General features: G+C 40.3%; 1 protein-coding gene across 2 annotated transcripts; it reads left to right on the top strand.

The window, feature by feature from the left end:
- Nucleotides 1-592: 592 nt before the first annotated feature.
- LOC119728730 (IQ motif and ankyrin repeat domain-containing protein 1-like) lies at nt 593-21,821 on the top strand. 2 transcript variants are annotated; one of them, XM_038201077.1, is made up of 11 exons: nt 593-692; nt 7,226-7,452; nt 8,926-9,090; nt 9,515-9,735; nt 11,387-11,623; nt 12,666-12,810; nt 15,437-15,551; nt 17,779-17,878; nt 19,546-19,680; nt 20,537-20,665; nt 21,653-21,821. In XM_038201077.1, exons 1-11 carry the CDS (start codon nt 593-595, stop codon nt 21,810-21,812), a joined length of 1,734 nt encoding a protein of 577 aa, XP_038057005.1. In that variant the 3' UTR covers nt 21,813-21,821. The 2 variants fall into 2 exon arrangements, with proteins under 2 accessions (XP_038057005.1, XP_038057006.1); XM_038201078.1 differs by lacking the exon at nt 7,226-7,452 and having other exon boundaries at nt 610-692.
- Nucleotides 21,822-22,921: the final 1,100 nt, after the last annotated feature.

The following is a 22,921-nucleotide window of genomic DNA, read 5'->3' as shown; positions in this document are numbered from 1 at the left end:
ATTTAACTGACATAATTTGTTTTTGAAGGGGAAAAAATTGTTTGACAGAACATTTAGCAGAATGATATTTTTCAACAGATTTCTAGAATTCTGTTAAACTGGTGATCTGACAGAAAAATTGGCAGATTTGCAAAAATATAGCTGGTAATTACAGATTATATAGCTGCAGCATAGCCCGACTGCGTCTGACCGTACAGTACTATCGCAAGCTCTGTAGTACGAGCTTGCGATAGTACTGTACGGCCAGACGCAGTCGGGCTAGGTGCAGCAGTACGTACCACACGCGCATCGGCGCGGCATTTGCATCAAATTAACTTTAATTTAACCCTTTTAAAGGAAATTAATCATTTTTGTTTCTGTTATTAAGGAAATTTTATAACACCTGCACGTGAGTTTAAGTGTTTATAAATGTATTTCGTGCAGATTTTTTTGTTAAATCTAGCAAATTTTTGTAGTCTAGCACTTAGCCGAATTTTGCCATTTACCGTCGATCCTTACGGTCACCCGGCCGGTATTATAGCGTGAAGCGACACGAAGAGTTTCAGTGCCGCACGTACGCGTCTCCCGGGTTGACTCGTTTCGACTTTGTAAAATGCCACCTAAAAAGCCAGCTGCGAAGCCTGCTGGAAAACCAGCTGCCTCCAAGTCAACCACCAAGTCAACTCCAGCGAAGAAAGTTACACCAGTAAAAGGTAGATCATAAATACTAGCCCGACTGCGTCTGGCCGTACAGTACTATCACAAGCTCTGTAGTAGTACGTTAGCTTTCGATGATACTGTACGGCCAGACGCAGTCGGGCTACATAAATACATCATGCAAGACAAATAGGGCCTGGGCCTAGGCCTATATACTTGGTACTTGGTGGTTATCCTCCTCAGATCTCCTCGAGGAAGTATAACTAAGAGGCTTGGAGAGTGGCATTAACTAATTCAATGATTTAAATTGATTGTGGTTTGGGGCATTGATGACATCTTGGGGTAATTTGTTCGGTACATTTTCTGACTGTTCTTGGTAAGAAGGATTGCATGTAGACATTGGTTCTTGCGGTGATTTCATTAAATTGGCAGTTGTTCCCCCCTCCTTTGTCTGTTACTTTTCGGTTGCAGTGCATCTGGTTGAATGTTTACTGTGTTGTTGATGACCTTGTACAAAAATACTAGTTGGTTTAATTCCCTCCTTTCTTCAAGTGATGTCCAGCCCAAGGTGGCCAACATCTGAGTTACGCTGCTTCTTCTTGAAAAATCCTTGCAGCTCGAAACGTACAGCTCGCCTCTGGACTCTTTCAAGTGAAGAGATGTTTTTGGTGGCATATGGGTTCCAAGCAGTACTCCCATATTCAAGGAGGGGCCTAACCAGGGTGAAATATAATTTCTCTTTGACGGACTTTGACTTTTTGAGGCTGGGTAGAAGTTTCTCATGATGAAGTTGAGGACACGGGTGGCTTTATAGGCTGCATGTTCAGTCAGGCGGTTCCAACTCAAATTTATTTTGGATGATGATACCGAGATAAGTGATCTCAGCTTTTACTTCAAGATTTACCCCTAACATGGTGTATGATGGTTTTACCGAGTCTCTTTTTCTGGAGATTCTCATGATATTGCATTTGCTTGGATTGAATTTCATACCCCATGTATCTGCCCAGTCAGCCAAGGTATCAAGATCTTTCTGGAATGAATGCTCATCGGATGGAGAATGAATCTTGCGGTACATCAAACAGTCATCAGCAAAAAGTCGTGTTGTTCCACCCACAGAGTCGTTGATGTCATTTATGAAGAGTAGAAACAAGTGCGGTCCCAGGACTGTTCCCTGCGGAACTCCCCTTAATACTTGATGCCACTTGGATGTTTCACAGTTGACCATCACCCGTTGTAGCCTGTCTGTCAGAAATGATTTAATCCAGTTCTGAGTTTTACCTCTGACTCCATAATACCCAATTTTTTGGATTAGCTTCTTGTGAGGGACGACATCGAAAGCTTTCGAGAAGTCTAATACTGCAACATCTGTGGTTATTTGGTTGTCGAAATTACTGGTCAGATCTTGCATGGTCATGACGAGCTGTGATTCACATGATAAGCCTTTCTGGAAAGCGTGTTGGTTCGGGTTCAGGATTTGGTTGTCTGTAAGATGTTCCATAAGATGGCTGTCTATGATGTGCTCTAACAGTTTACAACTAACCGATGTCAGTGAGATTGGCCTGTAGTTAGAGGGATCATATCTGGAGCCCTTTTTGAAAAGTGGCGCAACATTTGCTTTTCTCCAATCTGTAGGCAGAGTGCCAGTGTCGAGTGACTGTTGAAATATGACCGCAAGCATTGGTGCAATGACATCAGCAGCCAGTTTAAGTGCCTTGTTAGACAGAGCATCGGGTCCTGCAGATTTACTGGTGTTAACCTCCTTCAGCAGCTTGGCAACGCCATCCACGGACACCACAATGTCAGGCATGTCAGGATATGGACTGGATGGTAAACTCTGCTGGGTATCTGTATCAACCTCCCCTTCTCTGGTGAACACACTACTGAACTGGTCAGTTAGCACACCAGCTTTTTCTTTATCTGTGGTGATGTTTGTGTTATCTTTTTTGAGAACCTGTATGGCCGTGTTGTCTTTCCTGTTGGAGTTAATAAATCGCCAAAACTGTCTTGGATTTTCAGATGAGGTAATATCCTGTAGGTGAGAACGCTTTGCTCAGCGAACCTCACGGTTGACTTTCTTCTGTAGTATTTTGAAGTCTTCCCAGTCTGATGCTAACCCACTTTTCTTTGCTTTCACATAACGCCTCTCTTTCTTTCTGCACATGCATATTAGGTCAGTTGAAAGCCAAGCAGGTCTAGGTCTGCCCTTGGCAATCTTCTGAGGAACTAGTTGGTTTATGATATCAGTCAACCCATTTTTGAAGATATTACAGTTTTCCTCCACAGGTTTCGTTAGTGGAGATGAGTTCATAAAATCAGCTTGCAACTTGGATACTGATTCAATGAAGCCAGGTTCGTCAACATCCTTCCATCGGAAAATGGTCCTAGGTGGTTTCATGGGTTTGGTCGCCCTGATGTTAACTTCTGCTTTCACTGCTGCATGATCACTAATCCCAGAACTTGCACGGGTGTTGTTGACTAAAGTTGGGCGTGTAGTGAACAAGAGATCTAAAATGTTCTCCGTACCAGACGCCAGGTCCCTTCTCGTTGTGAAATTTACCCATCTGATCAAGGTTATGGTCGTTTGCAATGCGAAGTATGTCGGTCTGAATGCTATTAACGGGAATTGTAGCATCATCACTTTTCCAACACATGCCTGGTATGTTGAAGTCCCCTCCTAAGATTATAAACGGTGCATTCACACTGTTCTGCAACTTCTGTAAGCTTTCGTCTAAGCCTTCCAATGACTCGGGTCTATATGATTCTGGTGATCTGTACTTTGCTCCCACAAGTATATCATCACTCCTGGACTTGGTATTGAAGGAGAGTTGACACCACAGTATCTCTCTATCTCAAGAGATGAAATGCCGTGTTTTACAGCCACAAAAACTTTGGTAATCTCTTTTGTAAACGGTGAAATTGGGGGGAAACACCTCAGCTGATTGAATGGAATCATCTAACCACGATTCTGTCCCAATGATAACTTCAGGGTTTTCAAGCGACACAAAAGCATCCAGGAGAGCAGATTTTCCCCTGATGCTACAACAGTTCATGACACAAAATCTAACACCATTTTTCGGAGCAGTTTTTGAGCTGGAATTAGGTTTGGACTTGGATTTAGTTGTGTTTGTGTCCTTGAATAGTCTATTTGCCGGTTGATCCATACTTGGGAACTTGGGCACAAAAGTCTTTGATTTGTTAGCAGTTCTCCTCATTTCCTCATTGTCATAAGGGCTAGAAGTAACCACAGGAATAAATTGAGTACTGTCCTCTCTATTTCCAGAATTTTCCAGTGATAAACTTTCATATGAGTTTTGCGTGTCAAGCTGGTCAAGTGAAAACAGAGAGCTAGAAAAGTTTAAAACATCGCAAGATGGACATATCCAGTTGAAACTGTGGAGTGAAAGATAATGGTTGTAACTTCCGTCTGAGATACCTGAACATTTGTTATGAATCCAGTTCTTGCATGCATCGCACTCGAGTGCTGGGTCGTTGTTTTTAACTGCGTATTGACAAATTCCACATGGGAACTTATAATGATCATGACAATTGGGATAACATGTTGTTAAACTTAAAGGTAGGCAATGGTAGCCTATGCATTTGTAATTTGTACATTTTGTTCGTTTTAGCAACAAACATGACAAAAGTGCTCAAAACCTAAAGTAAAGAAGGGTGCTGAACAACTACCAGTACAACTATAGAATACAGGGCCACTCCATATTAAATCCGCACATCCATTACTGTGGGGATGCGCAATCGTTTTTTTATAGCGCCCTCTATTGATTAAAATTTACTTCATGCCTACTCCGCATCCGTGCATCCAGGCATCCAATAGAGCGCCCTCTATTTATTAAGATTAACTTCATGCCATCCGCTCATTTCTATAGCGCCCTTACATGTACTTCATGCCCACTCTGCATCCGCACATCGAGGCATCCAATAAAGTGCCCTCTATTGATTAAAAGTTACTTCATGCCCACCCCGCATCCGCGCATCCAGGCTTCCAATAACGCGCCCTCTATTGATTAAAATTTACTTTATGCCCACCCCGCATCCGCGCATCCATGCATCCAAGACAGAATGAGAGGGTAGGTTGGGGTTGGTTTTAGATAAGCAAATAAAGTAGTGGGTTTTATACTTTACAGGGTAAATACAGTAGAGGGTCCTGGGGTAAATAAAGCACCCTCTATTGATCATGGCTTCATGCTCATCCACCTCACATCCAAGACATCCAAGACATCCCAAGCTGTCTCACTCGGTATATATACTACGTACTTGTCAATAATTCACTCTCTATAGCGCCCTCTATTGATCACAATTTACTTCATGCTCATTCACTCTTTATACCGCCCTCTATTTTTTATACATCTATGTCATACCGTACCCGCGTACGTACGCATAGGAGAATCTCACATACCAACGTTGCTTTGTTCTCAAAAGAGTGCCATTCTTCTCAATGACCCCACTCCTCACATCGCATCCAACTACAAAAAAAAAAACCTTTTCCGGCGTGGCCCTGCATTCTATAGTTGCTCCCAACTACCCTGATGAAGATTCAGTTCAGCTTCAGCTGTATATTTCGAGAAAAAAACAACATAGGCCTACTATAACTATTGCTTAATATTGGATTTCAATTCCAAATCAAATTGCTGAATGAATCACGTTTTAAATTCTGCCTGAGGAAAGACTTATCGCTAAGAGAAGGGGTTTGCCCCGGTGTTTTTGGCCTCCTGTATAAACTCCCACGTGGAGTATTTAGGAGAAGAACCAACCAAGAACCAACCAAGAACCAAGAATGTTGCAACCTGACGCTGCTTTTTTTTCATATCATCTCAATGAAGGTCAGTCATTGCAAAAGTGATGATAAGACATGAATCTGGGACTGAGAAACCGTTCAAATTTGGATGGCATAGTGAACCTTTTTTTTTTTTTCTAATTCTCCCCGAAGTAAGAGATTTATACTCTTCTTACTAACATGTCATTAGATGTGTAAGTGGAGATAAGTAAATAAGGCCAAGTAAGAAAAATAAACCAGTTTCTCGTTCCCGTCCTTTTTACTACCTATCTCCTCCTCCTTTTTTTGTTTGTTAATTCTTACATTTTTGGAATTGCCATTATGTTGTCTTTTTATTTGTTTTCAACAAAATTGTAGCTCCTTTGCACACAATTTTGTTTAAGCAAAAGAGTGGAGAAAATGAAACATCTTGGAAAATCCACAATATTAACAAAGTTTGTTTTGGCCGATTTTGTGCCAAATTTCAGGATGCCCCACTTTTTCAATTTTGGAATATTTTCATGACACTAAAATTGTCCACAAGACTTCAACAGTAAGTGTTATTAAGGCAAAACTGACCAGCTTTTAATTGAATGAATTTGAAGCTTGTCAACTAAAGAGGTTTGGAAACTCTACATGAAGAAATTCGGGGGAAATCAAAGTGCGCCACGTTAGAGGACTCCATTGTCTGCATTGTTTGAGTTTTACCCAAGAAATTCCCTGAAAAAAATCAATCTGATGACAACCTTCCTGTTTCTGGCATTCAACATTAATTACTAATCAAGTGAGTTCAATAACCTAAAAATGGATTTTCCTTTTTCTTAATTATTTATTGGAACGGCCGGGTCCACAACTTCACATTCATTCACAACTTTGCTCATCCAAGATGTTAAAAACTATTCAAAAATACCTAAGACAGTTTTAAATTCCCATTCCTGTTGGTCGAGAGCCCGTCACGTGGCCGGTCTTAAACGGATTATAAAGACATGGCTAGCTGGTAAACACTTTTCCAACATCACATGAAATTTGGACTCCTAAAAATCCAGTGCCTCTTACCGTTTTATTGGTTGAACGTTCACAATCCTCACTTAGGCATGCGCAATACTACCTGTGAGTCAGAATTTCCTAAATTCACAACGCAACCCCCCAGGTGCATTCTGCGCGACATCGCGCAGTATGCACGACGCACGCGCCAATCTCCATAAAAGGAGTTGTTTACATCTTACTCGCCAGCTGGACACTCCATTATTTAGCAAGAGGGGTGTTTCAAAAAACATGAAGTGAACTTGTTGAACAAAATCTGGGGTTTTTTTACCATAAAGTTTAGATTTTTTTTAACAAAAAGGTATTTATGAATGGGAATAAATATGTGCTTTGTCGGTATTAATCACTCTGTTTAAGACCGCTTGGAGTCTGGTTGCTGATAATTACCCGAGCCGAAATCAGCACCCAGACTCCAAGCGGTCTTAAACAGAGTGATTAAATCCTCCCGAGCACACATTTATTCCCTTATTCATTCTTTCTTTTAAATCACTGCTGTTAGGCCAAAAAAATAAATTCGCTTCCAGTTTCTGCTTCCAGAAAAATGAGGAGAAAAAAACACCCAAAACCATCAATTTCTACCTTTTACCCTTGACTACACGCAGACGTCTCCATATTATGATCGTACACCCAAAAAAGGCACCAATTTTTTTTTTTTAATTCCCTACTTGCCTACCTTATTTTCGAATGCCATGTAATTGGAAGCTGTTTTTTTGGGGCCTTAGGCCTAGAAAATGCTTAAAACATTGGTCTGTTACATAATTGACACTTCATTAGCTGGAGCTAAGACACCTAACCGGCCTGGCGGCAAAGCTGCCTCCACACCAAAAGCTGGTGCCAAGAAAGACAATGCTCCATCAAAGCCCAAACCACCATCAAAGGAGACACTGGCTGCTGTGGTCATCCAGAAATGGGTGCGCCGGTTTCTGGGGAAGGGTCATCTTATGAAGCTGAGACGAGAAAAGGAAGAGTATGAAGCCATGATGGAGAAACTAGAGAAAGAGGTATAGTTACATGTAGGATTCAATGGCAGAGTTGTAACAAGTCCCTGATTTTTGTGACTCGAGTCGAGTCAGGTCAATTTAAAGAAGTGACTTGTGTGACTTGTGTCGAGTGGTGTCATTAGGTCAAGAAGGTCGAGTCGAGTCACAGTGTGTAGTCAAGTTGAGTCAAGTAATTATATATTAGCTCAAATCAATTTGAGTCACAAATATTTGAACACCATACAATAAATAAACAATAAACATTAAATAAATAAATAAACATGTGGATTCTAATTCTAAAAAAATGTGACATTCTGTGCGAATACTCACAAGAGTCCTTGGAACTCCATGTGTATATGCTTTTTAATTGTGCCAATTACCGTTGGCCCTATATGTCACAACTAGTTTTCTGATTGTGCATAAACCCTAATACAGTGTCATTGAGCACCACTGCATGTACGGTACAATGTAATGGCATTTGAGCATTTGTGTCCTTCCATATCTCTGTCTTCTTCTGCATTGAAGAGATGCATGTACATGTGCACTCATTTAATTTCTCAGTTTTCATTGAGTATCAAGTTTTGCAACACAACTGGGACCTCCAGTACTGAAAAACATGCAAAACTAAATCAGGCCAACTGTACGTACTCACTCTTTAGCCAGCAAAATTCTCCAAAAATTTCATAGGGCAAAAAAAAGGGTCCTCTGTAAATGTCACCAACCAATTAAGTTTGAAGACGCAACTCCAGTTTTGAAGTCTTTTCTTCAATATTTTGCACATGAGAGGGAAGTCAAGTGATTTCAAAATGAGGCTAAATACTAGACTGGCACATGTACAACCGTGGTCCAACTGTTTGAAAAGACTGACTTCTGATCTTCATTCATTGTCATTAGTCTGATGGCTGACTATGCAGAAATGAGTAGAAAAAAAGAGACTAATACCAGACATGCCATGTTTCTTTTGGCACAGTTGATTGATACAGTGCTGAAGGGTTGTTGGACTGGTCCTTTTAGGTGCCAGCCTCTTGTATTGCATGTTTTTAACACCTTAAGTAGTTGGGACTCTCATACCATGGAGCTATACTCTACCATGGAACTATATCTCCATGCTCATACACAGTATTGAGGGTCCCAAATTTTCGGACTAGTTTTGCAGTAATAGTTATCAGCTCAATCGTGTGAGTGATTCTCAGCTAATTTGCATAGCACTTGTTTCTGGGTTGCCACTCTATTAAGTTTGATTCTTATTTATGAATCTTTTATAAATATGTTCGTTTTTAAGTTTTAAGTCAGAGACGTGTATTTTGAAATAGGCAGGCTGTTTTAGCCACCTTTGTTGTTAAAACACAGAAAGTGGCAAATCTGTGGCAAATGCCTGTTTTTGCCTATTCCAAACTTGCAGACTTTGTTCCTTTTGTCAGCGACAGACTGTCATGGGATAGTGTGACTGGCAAAAGTCTCAGAATTCAAAAATGCTTGATTCTAATCCTGTAGGCCTTTGTTGCCATGGTGAAAAGAGAGCAGGAGAGGGCAGAGGAGGAACACCGGAAGGAGATGGAGGAGAGACAAAGGAGGAAGCTACGTCAACAGAGGATCAAGCGATTCTTGGAGGCAGCCTTTGATGGAGAGAATGATGAGATACTCATGGTACTTAAGGAGGTCAGTGACATCTGATTCTAACTTTGTGATGGGCTTTAAGTGTGTGGACTGTTCAGGTCGCTTTTGCAACCCAAAGTTATGAACCAAATGGTAATGTCAACTCTTGTGTTTGAATTGTGCACACTTTACAATTGCCTAGCCCACAATGTCACATGTACATGTATTGTGGCAGTAAGGGATATTCAATGCAGCTTACATGCACATTTATGTACGTGTGCTTCCTTTAGAATAAAAAAATAAAAAAAACTAAAGATATATTGACGGTCAATTAAAAATTGGTAGCTACATTTTTCTAAACTTTCTTGAACAATTTCCTTTGAAACTTGAATACTGCTCATCTCCAACAGGGTTGATTACAATTCGGCATGCACTTAATTTGCTTGTGGTGTTTCATTTTGCCAAATCCCCATTTTTCATTCTTGAGGTTGAGAATGATGACGTCAAGCAGGGCATAGGCACAGACCCCATGGGCCTGGCCCTCAGGGCCAAACACCAACTAGAGATGATTGACTGTGAAGATGCCAATAGTAACACACCCTTGTCTGAGGCAGCCAGTGGGGGTCATGCTGACACCATCAAACTGCTAATAGAGAGAGGGGCTGATGTCAATTCAAGGGGACAGTTTGAGCGCACTCCGTTGTACAGGTAATTCCAACTGTGACACAGGGTACTAGAGTCACAAGTCACAAGTCAAATCACTTGTCAGTTTTTAGGGATGACAAATAAAAAAAAGGAAGGCCTTGTTGGGTCACAGTTTTAATATTTGAATAGCTTGACTTTAGACTGGGTGGCTTTGTTCAAGGGTCAGACAACTCAACCGTTGAGACAACTTGACTCGGGACAGCTCAACCGTTGAGAAAACTCGACCGTTGAGACAACTCGACTCGGGACAACTGGACCGTTGAGACAACTTGACCGTTGGGACAACTGGACCGTATGTGCGTTAAATGGAAAGACAAGTCATCCGTTGAGACAAGTCGCCAGTTGAGACAAGTCGACTCGCAATGTTTCGGGGGATAGTAGGGAATATTTTTAGTAAGGCCCTACCCGGGATGGTTTGATCATTGGGTTGGGGTTGCTTGACAGGATACAATTGAGTTTGGCTCAGCCGGGACTCCCATTATGCTGGGGTTTTCCAATCTCTTGGGGGCAAGGGATTGGAAGACGCCAAGTTTTTTGTTTTGCCGTTGGGATTTTGTTGCTGTGAGTCCAGCCGCGGATGGTGGGGTACGGGTTTGGGGTAGCATGCTTGGCCCGGTCGGATTGGGCCGGGGTGATTGGGCTGAGGTTGCTGGACGGGGTTGGCTTATTTGAGGAGAATGATGGCGCTATCCCATTCATTGGCACTTGGGATGGGCAGACATACATGACATAAGAGATCGGTAGGTTTCGGATAATGAAACGTGATTATGTTGTCTCAACAGTCGAGTTGTCTCAACAGTCGAGCTGTCCCAAGTCAAGTTGTCTCAATGGTTGAATTGTCTGACATTCCTTTGTTCTTGCCATTGTGAACTGATGCAGGTATGCAGCATGTACATGTAGGTAAAACTTATGTCCTTCCCATGTCATTACATTAAAGTGGATGCAGAATGTGAAATAACAGTTGTGTCATTTTGCAGGTATTCGTAGCTGAAGACATTACTTTTTTGACTGGATAATTGAAAAAAAAATGAATCAAGTTTGTCATTTGTCTAAAAGTAGTCGTCGGGGCATGGGCCAAAAATGTTTCACTGGTGAAGCACAGTTCACTGCGCGTACCATAGTAATTATATACACACGGCTAGCATGGAACAACTCCTACTTGTCGAACCCCACCACGCCGCTGGCCGACCTGCCGACTGCAAATAATTAGTCAGTCCTCAGCGCACTGCAAATGCAAAGCCGTTCATTTGGTGTGCGCTGTATAGATGGCATTCCATGCATGACCTCTCTTTGAACATTTGATGAGCTGGTGACGACGCATGGAATGCGGTCCAAAATATCCATTTTATTTGTGATGTGTCAACATTATGTATATATTCTTTCAGATAGAGAACAATTCTGTAAAAAAAAAAATTTCAAATCAGATTGGAAATTACGTGTTATTTAAAGGATGAAATTCATAATAGAAAAAAATGGCTTCGAATGTCAATAAAATGGCCTTCCAAAAACAAAAATCTTTTTACATGGCCTCACTCAGCCCAGTTTCTGAATTCTGTTGAGCAAAAAGTTGGTTTTGCACTGTTTATTGAGGGAGAGTTGAGCATCTTCATGTGGCTGTTGTTTAGGCAGCAGTCTATATTTTGTCTCACCTCAGGGCTGCATTTGCTGGTCACCTAACAGCTGCTCAGGTTCTCCTCCAGAATGGTGCAGACCCTCGCCTCTATGCTAGTGATGGTGCCACGCCTGAGCAGGTGGCAGCTCATGAGCCACTGACTGTGCTCTTGCAAGAGTGGGACATCACTTTGACTGACACCATGATTACCAAGATGGAAACACAACGAGAACAGCGCAAGGAAGAAGAGCGGAAGAGGAGAGAGGCAGAGATGGCAAAGTAAGGAGTTTTTCTTTAGAATTTGGTCTTCATATCTGGCTTAGGAATAATTGAAACTGTTAATTTGTTATTAAGTTTTGCCCTTCGCTGACGTATAAACACTGTTTACTCAGTGTGTTACCCCCCGAGTGAAAGTGAGAAAAAATCACTCGGGTGGGACTCAAACCCACGACCTCCTGCTTTCTAGTGCAGACGTCTTAACACTCGACCACTGAGCTTGCGGGATCGGTTGGCTGGTCGGGATTCCAACGGTTGGCTGGTAACTCACTGAGTATACAGTGTTTAAATGTCGGTGAAGGGCAAAACCTAATAATAAATTTACATCACCCGATGCAAATTCCATCTTATGAATAGTAAAACTGTTAAACTGAAATGTAATTACTCCTCCCCCGATCTCATTTTGATATTAACATTTGATGATCCTGGTGGAGAACACCACATTGGGCCAGAGGTCCCCTCCCCTCCCCCCTCCCCCCAATCAAGTTGGGGACATAAAAAATTATGAAGCCAAAGCCAGGCTAATGCATATTTGGATTATATCACCAAACTGCCAGTTTACCAGTATTGGGTCATGACTTCTAGAGTAAATCCTAACATTCTATCAGTTGTTCAGGCTGATGTGCCAAAAAGCCTCCACAAGTTTCACAATTCTACTTATACATGTATACATTTTCAGCTATTATCCTCCACTTTTTGAAAGGCCATTTTTAAACTCTGATTCCTATCACTGTCAACTGGTTATAGATTTTTCAATCTCAACAGTAAGAGCATTCATGTTTGTTACATTTGGAACACATCTTTTGAGAACATGGTGCTCATGCACCCAACACTGGAGAACTAGCTAGCTAGTTGTTTCTCACTGAACAACACCAAAAGTTGGTTCCTGGAAACCAGACTTCATCTTGTTGCGCAGTGTATTTTAACAAATTTGAACAGGCTGTGTCTCTATTTGTTCAATATATTGAGGTGTAGACAGACTAGACATTCCATTTTGTGTCATATATTTGCTTGCATTATTGTGGTTTCAATTTGTCATATTCAGGTTAGAGAACCAACTTGCTGAGGCACAGAAAGACCATGATACGAGACAGCTGCAACTCAACAAGGCTTACTGTGAGCTGAACAAGCGTATCACAGAACATGACAAATGCACCGCTCAGAATGTGAAGACAGATATTACCTTGCAGGTGTGAAATGATTACAATATTGTTGAGGGGAATAGGGAGGTGGTCGGACACATTCCCACACATGGTGGTCCTGGTCATTGCAGAAAATCCTATGTTATGCAAACAAATGTAAATGCCCATCAGAGGCCAATCCAGGTTGATTAAAATGCAGGCAGTCAAAAGACATAAGGGCTGCACAGCAGCATTCCGTTTTCTTATATCTGCCTGCGTTTTTATCAACGTGGATCCGCTGCGGCCCACTGTCATCAGTATATAGGTATCAAGTAAAGTCAGGTTGGCACAGCGGTACATTTGTCATCCTGGTATGGATCCCAGCAACAGCACTTTATGTTCTTGGTTTCAATCCCTACCTGATTCTGTGATTTTTCCCCCTCAAAAGTTCATCGTTTGTTCCCTCTAGATTTCTTCAGGCTTCCTTTATTGAGAGTTGTAACGAGTCACTGATTTTTGAGACTCGAGTCGAGTCGAGTCATTATTTTTAAGAAGTGACTCGTGTCTAGTCGAGTTATTAGGTCAAGAAAGTGGAGTCGAGTGGAGTCAAATATTTAGCTCAAGTCAATTTGAGTCTCGAATATTTGAACAGTATACTGTGTGTATCAATAAAAATGCAAACAAAATACAACGGAATGCCAGACATAGAATGAGTAACCAACATAGATAATATATAAGATTTGAGGCTTTGCATGGTGGGGTATCGGTATCGTTTCGGTTTTGCGGTAACACCATGTGGTAATAACTACTGCTTAGAAGATATTAGTTCTGAGAAGAACTTGTCCTGCTTATTATCAACTTGCTAAGTAGTTTTTTTTTTTTTTTTGGTTCTGTTTAGAACAGTCCTGCTGTAAGTTCTAAAAGAACTTGTCTTTGGTCTCAACGTTTCGACTAGCCTGCTCTAGTCATCGTCAGGAGACTGAAGAAAGTTGGAGATGCTACTCCTTAAGTAGGGTTTGTTAGGATTAGGAGTGCTTGCTGGGCATGCCCTGCTCGCTCGGGTGTGTCAGTTGGTTGTGAGCCATGGGCATTGTGTTGAGGGATGCCCGCTGAGCTCGCTCGACTGTGTCAGTTGGCTGTGAGTTGGCTGTTCGAGTATCGACTTGGTTACGAGGCATGCTTCTTCGGTCGGTAAACAGAACAAAAAACAAACAAAAAAACTACTTAGCAAGTTGATAATAAGCAGGACAAGTTCTTCTCAGAACTAATATCTTCTAAGCAGTAGTTATTACCACATGGTGTTACCGCAAAACCGAAACGATATAGATAATATAGGTATGGTGTGAAGGATACACCTTTTCACTTTAAAATGAGATATCAAACGTCCAAATCTGAACATTTTTGACAGAGTTATGAGTAATTTTCCAAGAGAGGTCAAATTGACCATGGGACCAAGTTTTCAATTTTAGGCATTGCCAGGACAAAGGTAGCCTAATTGCCTCTGTGTGGATATTTGCCTTGCCTACAAAAATGTATTTTGTGAGTTAACACAATTCTAAACACATTTTCTTGCTATCACCTCATGCTAAAAATGTGTAGCATGTCAACATGTTTACAAACTGATAGCAAGAAAGTGTTTAGAATTTCCGCTGATAACATCAAAACAAAATTGCATTTATTTACAAAACTGTTTCTGATTATTTAAAGAGGTTGTGGAATGCTCAAAGACATTTCCGTCATTTTTTGGGTATATGTAGCCTAAGGTGTGATGAAATAAAAACGACTATTGTTTCTGTCATGAAATGAGTACAAAGGGTACTTTTGAGAGCTATTTTTCAGGTCCTGTTTCGACCCAAACGTGCAATTTGTGTAAATGTCGTCGTTGCGGGCAGCAAACAATACACAGTAAATCGTGACGTAATAAACAGGACTCGTTTATGCTACTCTGCATCGGGAGTCCTGTTTATTACGTCACGATTTACTGTGTTTTGTTTGCTGCCCGCAACGACGACTTTTACACAGATTGCACGTTCGCGTCGAAACAGGCATGACAGGACTTGAAAAACAGCTCTCAAAAGTACTTTTTGTACTCATTTCATGACAGAAACAATAGTCGTTTTTATTTCATCACACCTTAGGCTACATATACCCAAAAAATGACGGAAATGTCTTTGAGCATTCCACAACCTCTTTAAAAGTTGGCATGCATCTATTTAATTTTTAAAAGGAGGGCATAAATTTAGCCGGCATTCGGATCCAAGAGCTTTATAAGGAATCGGCCAAAGCCAATGATGAAACAACGAATTGAACAAAATATGTTTAAATCCAGTTTGTGGCTAGTATTTTGTGTGTTCCAGAACCATGAGGTGGGAGTCTGTGACACGTTGTTTGTTTGTAAGTCATTGCAAATATTTTTCGAAAAAGTAGTTTTGATTTTTGGGACTCAAGCCTCACTAGCCTTCGCTTGATTCAAGTCCAGTCTTTTGAGCGAAGGCTAGTCAAGTCAAGTCAATTTGCTCACAGTGACTCGAGTCAAGACAAGTCATTTACCCTTGCAGACGGAAGTCGAATCGAGTCACTAAAAATTTCATTAACAGAAAGAATTAAAATATACTCATGTCTCACTAAATAAGTAGATCAGATTCTGAATAAATATAAGACATAGATTTGACATTTTCCTTTTGCTCCATGCCAGGTTGTTAAAGATGCAGAGCATGATCTTGAGATTGCCAAGTTGGAGGCTGAGAAGACCAGAGAACGATTGGCCAATGTGAAACTACAGATCAGAGAGCAGCAGAAGACGGCCAGAGGTATAATATATTGAACTGAATGCCACTAGGCCATCTGCCAAGTGACTTATTGATGTAGATGCACTACGTTCTGTATGTCTCACAATTTCAATGGATGATGGAGCCCTCTTGGTCAACCTTTTTGTCCCCTTCGGGACATATTACATAGGCAACAAATGTCATTACCAATGTCTATTTGTTCAACACCATGACCAATGTGACTGTTCCCAAGCCAGTTTCAGATGCACATCCTGCAGCCGATTTCACGAAACCTAATGCAATGGCGCAACTCTGCTTGCACCACAATTTATTGCGTAAGTTGCACATCATTTCACGCTGTGCATCATTTCACTTATGACACATTTCACCAAAGTCGGATAGTGCATAAGTCCGCGACTTGCGCCATAAATTATGGCGTAACTAGCGCAATCATTTTACAGAGATTAAACTTTTCCGATTTTAATCGGAAATCCGACTTTTAAAATTTTCCAATGAAATTTCTGATTTTCTTACAATGAGTCCCACAAAATTTGAATTTGTAATGATTTTTTCACAAAATGTCATTTTATTTCAATCATAATTTCGAAGAAAAGCCGATGAAGAGTTGATGGAAATGGCACATTAAAATAATCGCGAACGAGTTGTAATCTCTTTCACCAGCGTTATTGGAGTGTTTCAACGGTAGAAACACAGGCCATAACACTGATCAGAGCCTTTTCCGGCTGGACAAAAGGTTAAACATTGACAGGTGACATGGAAAAATCACTGTGTCGCACGTGCGTGCATATGCACAAAGATTAATGCAATGGTACCAGCGTACGTACCGCACCGTCCGCTAGCGCATAGCACAGGGCCGGTCGGGAACGGATAGCCGGCCTCATGAACGATCCAGTGGATAAAATCATTATGTTGTGCAATTTTCGAAGGTTTCAGATTAAGTTGTACAAAATGCAATGCTTTAAAAATCATGATGATTATCTCAAGGATAGCGAAGAGAGCATTAGTGAAACATTTCACTGGCATTCAGGGTTCGAAATTAGCGGTAGCCCGCTAGCTAGCCAAACGCAAGTCAAAACAGCGGCGGGCTAGTCAAACTATTCCTTAAGTAGCCCGGCTGGCGAGTCAAAACATTATTGGGATACGTCAAAGATGGAAGGATAGGAAGAAAAAGAAAACATGCGGCTAGTGAAAATGCCCGCAGGCTAGTTAAGAGTCTGTTTCTGTAGCCCGGCTGGCTAGTGAACAAAAAAGTTAAGGTCAAACCCTGGCATTTGTTGAAAGAGAAAGACAATAATGCCTGATTTTTCCCCCACGTACAAATGCAAGTGGAGTAGTGGAGTTGTGTGGTTGAATCATGGACATGATTGAAGCACCATGAACGATGCCCTTGTCTTTCGGACTTTTTCCTCGACTTGTAAAGTAAGAAGTGAACTTCTTTGTTGATGACTCCATTACTCTTACGGTAATTCAGGCGTTTTATGCAATGAAAACATTGACCTTTTTTTTTTTTCATTGTAAAATTTTGTTCGGAATTGAATATAATTAAGCATGAGCTGGTGTCCGGAAATTGGGCATGAAGTGTATTGTACATGCATGTACATGTGTGTAACTGCAGTGCGGCCCCGATTTCGGACACGTATTTTTGTTAGACGTATTTTCCAATTTTTTTGCCATATGCCAGTTTCATCTCTGATTTTAGGTGGCGTAAGTTGGGGCATAGTGACTGAAAATGACATATTTCACCAGGAAATCGGCACTGTCGTAGTGCTTGTTATTGCACAACTTATCAAGATTGATACAAGACACTCACAACTTTATGTGTGAAATAAATAAATTTCTATTTTACTCGTAACATATTTTTTCGAGTTGCCGAACGATTCCGAAGAAAGTCGGACAAAATAATTTTTATAATGGCGGGCTGCGGTGATCCAACGACTGTTTCGCGAAAGAATAAATTCACACACAAACAGCCATCGTAAATGCTGTTTTTATCCTTGTCCTTGTCCAATATCCTTGCACAACTACACCAAGTTTCGTGAAATCGTTCGTAAGTTTATTGCACAGCTGTGCAACAAATTTGTTCCGTAAGTCTTGCACATGGCGCAAGCTAAGCACAGTTTCGTGAAATCGGCTGCAGATATCTCTATAGAACTCTCCTGCTGCAGTCTTCTGTAGTCTTCTTTTGACTCATTGACATCAGGTAATGCCTCTCTGTCCTCCATCATGATATATTTTGTCTATTTTGTAGGGCTTGAGGGTGAGCCAGAGGTTGGCGTCAAGGCCAACATCAAGGAACTCCATGATGTTCTAATGAGAGATGTGGGAGACAAGATCAAAAATGACGGCAGGTAATTAAGGCAAGATCATTGGAGCAAGCTCAAGCTGATCAAGCCTGCTTATCAGTTCCTAGGATGGTTTGTCACCAGTCAACATTGATGGGTGCTTTGAATTGTGCCAGTCATTCTTTCACCTTGATTGAATAGTATACAAATAATGAATGTTTAGGAGTGCAATGGTGAGAATATTTTCTTGAGTTGAAAGATTGAATGTTCTTCGCCTCGTTGAATGGAACATTCCATCTTTCAACGAATGAAAATATTCTCACCATTGCATGAATGCAAACCATTCGTTATTTGTTTGATATAACAACAAGTAGATCTTTGTCATTCGATTGGAGGATAACACTTTAAGAACAACCAAACTCACAAAATGGTAGCATATCCGCTACATTTTCAGCTTGTTCAAGGCTAACAAAGGTTTAAAAGTTAAATCATTGAAACAAAATGAAAATTAACTTTGTAAGTTCTTAAAACAATGCAACTGCATCAACTTCAAAAGCATGTTTTGTACTATCATGGTCTTAATAGCGCGAAGAATGTATAGCGCGCGCCGGGCCGCTGTGCATCTTAGCATGCATAACATCAAAAGGGATGGGACGAAAAAGCAAGGTGAATGGAACCAATAATGCACGGTTATGACGTAGGCCGTGCAATGGTTCGATTAATGAATGCCACGTGACCTACAATCCTCCAATCAAATGACAACTACTTAGGTGTTAGTACAATGTTCACGAACATTATAATGTAAGATCTTCCTTACCAATGGGTGTACAACGAGTTCTCACAGATTCTGACGCGTTCCGCAATACCATTGAAGAAAGACTCCAAGCTGAATATCCAAACAGTAAAACGGCTAAAAACGGTTAAAACGGTAACAACGTCTAACAATGTTCACGAACTTCTGAAGTGACGTATCTAACCATTTAACAGTGTTCATAAACAGTTTTTCTACTTATAATAAAAATATGAATTCCCATTTCCCTATATTAAATGTATTGTTACTATTGACTCGAGGACAAGACCATGAAAAAAGTTTGTGGAAAACACAGTACTCGTTACCTTCGTAGCAGTTTTATTGATGCACTAGAAATAGGTTATGCCTAACTTACATATATGCAAGTTAAAGTTTTCCGAAATTCAGATCAGATGACTGATAAACCCGCAGCGAGCGAGGCCGGAAATATCTGTAAATGACCCACTCGCAGTATGCTACCCGCAGATCATGGTCTGAACCCGTCCGGCATCGAGGTTCGTGAAAATTAATCTCACGCCTGGGTCTGGTCATATCAAAATAAACCCGGCTTGAACTTGGTAATTCATTGTTGATGGGATAGTGCTGTAAGGACCAATTTACTTTCATAGCCTGTTAGTTGATGTCATCTTTGAAAACAATCGTATGGTCAGCAATGTTTCCACATTCACATTTGTTGATTTGCTTTAGATCCCCTCTTAAAATGTTAGTGTTAATCTCTTTGGTGATCACTGCTACTAGAGCGCAAGACTTAAAAGGAATTTTCTGTCTTCTAAAGTGACCAGCTGAGCTGACCAGCCCTTCACAGGTATGTATATAAGCAATCATATATCAGGTGAAATGCCAAGCAGAAGTCTTTGTCCCAAATATCTAGTCATTGAGTTGTTCATGAGACATAATGTGTGGATTATTTTATGTGCTGCAGGTGGCCACTTATAATTGATCCGTCTGGCCGGGCATCTACCTTCCTACGATACCAAGACATCAATTTGATCAATGCATTGAATCCCAATCACATGCAACCTGAGGTCATTAGAATGGCTGTGCTTGGGGCTATCAGGTAAGCAGACATTGTTGATTAGTAGTAGTTCTTCTTATTCGTAGTTCTGACATTGATGTGTATGATACCTGCTGTGAATGTCAGAGACTGTGATTCCTATACACATACCAATATGTAGCCACAATTTCAGCTGCATCATCCAAATCATGTTAACCCTAAAATGGCCGGGCTATTTTGACCAACTCTCAGCCGGGAGGGGGCGGATTCCGCCCCCCACCTAAGATCTCGGTCATCGAATGACAAAAAATTTTGAAATTCGGTACATGCATAAAACAACTTATCATGAACAGACCCAAGAAATTTCATGACTATAGGTCCAAAGGGTTTTGGAATTATGGCTAATTAATTATTCATATGCATGAATGATAATTCTGCTCTGTGTACACTATGTATATGGGGAAATTTATCGAGGTTAAAAAGTCACAACAGCTCGGGTCGCGAAAAATTTGTTTAAAGCTATCGCGGAAAAAGTTGAGGGGGGCGTGCCCCCTGCCCCCCCCCCCCCCGGCCCCTTTAGGGTTAATCCATATTGTTTCCAGCAATACGCCTAATAAGCATTAAATAAAGGGTTAAATGATAAACAAATGTTACCCAACCCAACAAAAAGAGTCTGTACTTGCCAGAGCTACTTTAAGGTTATCCTGCTCATTGGAAATCATACGGAACGCTCAATATCTTCACCTGCATAAGGTCTTTAAATGAGTTCACCAGGAAGTCAAACTGAGTGACATATCAACACAAAGAAGTGATTATTCTCTTGCCTATGCATATGAAACAGCACTCAATAAAACATGTTCTTCAGACCCATTTTGTGGGGTATAATATCCTGGGTCCTCTAATTCCGTTTTGTTGGCAGGTATGGCAAGCCTCTTGTCTTAGACATGCTTGAAGTGGACATGTTTGAGACGTGCACTGAGAGATTTGACGAGGTTCATCCTGGATTCATGGAGGATATCATGTCAAAAGAGCTTATCAAGAACGAAAAGTAAGCCTTGATTCAATTGTAGCTGCTTGTACTCTGACACATCGGGTGCATTTTATCCAAATACAAATTCTATTGCTTGTGACTGCATTCTTCTTGCCAGATTTTCTGTACTTGGCATATAGCATTGTGAAGCTATGTTCCTACTCAGCAGCACCCTGACATTGACTCCAGTTTTGTACATTTTCCAAATAAAGTTAATGAGATGGATAGCTGAAATTTAAGTGATGACCTTGTTTTGTGTCATGAATTTTTTAATGTATGTTACTTTTGACAAAAGTGCTGGAAAGGAGTATGTCTTTAAAAGTGCTCTCATGTTTTTAAAAATTGCTCGGAGCGTGTTATTGATAATACAGGGTGAGTCAAGACACGTGGAACCCAAACTCCCCAAAATATATTTCATATTTTTAAAAATGTGTCACACCAAAAATAAAAAGGACTGGAAAGCCAATTTTATAACCTACTTTTAGATGAAAAAAAATACTGAAAGTGCTCAATCCGTTCAAAGAATATCACCATTTAAATGAAATGGCCCTAAACCTGTTTCATCCAAAAAAGCAATAAAGACGGGCCTTCAAAAGAACTTTGTTGAATATTTTTAACTTTTAATCTGAGCTTTCATCGCTGGTGATGTTTGAAGACAATTGTGACGATTCTTGAAATCACATTTTTGGACGAAAGAGGTTTCAGTTTAGGGTCATTGTGTTTAAATTGTGATATTTTTTGAACGGATTGAGCAATTTTAGTAATTTTTTCATCTAAAAGTACTTTATGAAATTGGCTTTCCCTTCATTATTATTTTTGGTGCTACATATTGTTGTAAATATGAAATACAATTTTGGGGGTTTGGGTTCCGCTTTTTGTGACTCACCCTGTAGTGACACCATATTGGCTATTATAGAATAAAGGCAAGATTTTCTCTGTATGAAAAATATATTGATTCACTTGTCCTATCCGACACTATATTTCATTTTGTCATTTTCCTGATAGGTACGTTTATCTCATCAAGGACTCAGACGGTCCAGAGTACAGTAAAAACAACTTCAATGACCACCGCACTAAGCATTTCCTGTTTGTCATTGTGACGAAAATAGAGCCCTTGGACTCACTGCTGGAAAGAGCCTACCCAATCAGGATTGTCGTTGGATGAGATAAGGATTAAAAAAAGGACAAAAATTGATATAAACCTTAACACCCTACTGAGTTTGACTTAAAACATTAGCAAGTCCGTCAAAATCCATCATTGCATCTGCTTCACATCATGTTTCAGTAAGAAATCCATTGAAATCCACAACATATGTACCACTGCTATAGGTGGATTTTGATGGACTTGGTACACATGGTTTATCTGCAAAATGATCTCCCCAAATGGGGGGATGGATTTTGATGGAGTTGGGAAGTTTAGGGTGAATGTACATGTAGAGTTAATGCTTAACAGTGCATCATTTGATCTAGCTAGAGCAGGCTTCAATAATATATATGTTTTTCAGATTAGGCTGGTATTGTTTGAAATTTGGAATGTATGAAATCCGGCCAGGTGAACTTCAAGTTGTCTTCAAGTTTCATTCAGAGTCTACATTATTTTTCATAATACATCAGATTTTTTTTTAATTGGGAAGACTGCAATTTCCTAACGTTTTTGTATTTCCTAGTGTATTTTATAGTTGTCAATTTGATTAATAATTGACTTACAAAAGCATTTGTATTTGATATTTTTGTTTTTAATTCGTCCTGAAATTTTATAACCAGGTTATTGCTGCCTATCCACCCTCAATGTCCGTTTGCTTTTTCTGTTAAACCAAATATGAAAGAATAGATGATTATTAATTATTATTATTGTTTTATTAAAGATTCAAACAGTACAGCCCTATTTAGCTGTATCACGTTTAAAAATACATAGAAATTAACAAAAACAACAATTTAAAGTTATGTAGCAGTTCATTAATCATTAATTGAGGCAATAAATGTGTGTTTCGGAGGTATTAAAAATCTGGATGGAGTCTGGATGGGGACGAGGGTAATTATCAGTACTCCAGACCCCAACCAGTCTTAAACAGAGTGTTTAATACCGACCAAACACACATTCATTCGCATTCATAAATATCTTCACTAAAAAAAACCGAATCTTTTCGGTCCAAAAATCAAAACAAGTCAAAAACTAGACGTTGCGAACCCATGATTCTGTTCAACAATTTTACTTCATGTTTTATGAAACACCCCACTGACTATAATATGGAATGTCCCTCTACAACTCCTAAC

This window comes from Patiria miniata, unplaced genomic scaffold (assembly GCF_015706575.1).
Source record: "Patiria miniata isolate m_02_andy unplaced genomic scaffold, ASM1570657v1 HiC_scaffold_20, whole genome shotgun sequence".
Lineage (NCBI taxonomy): Eukaryota > Metazoa > Echinodermata > Asteroidea > Valvatida > Asterinidae > Patiria > Patiria miniata.
Note: the sequence above shows the minus strand (reverse complement) of the source record. Positions and strands in the feature narration are given on the sequence as shown.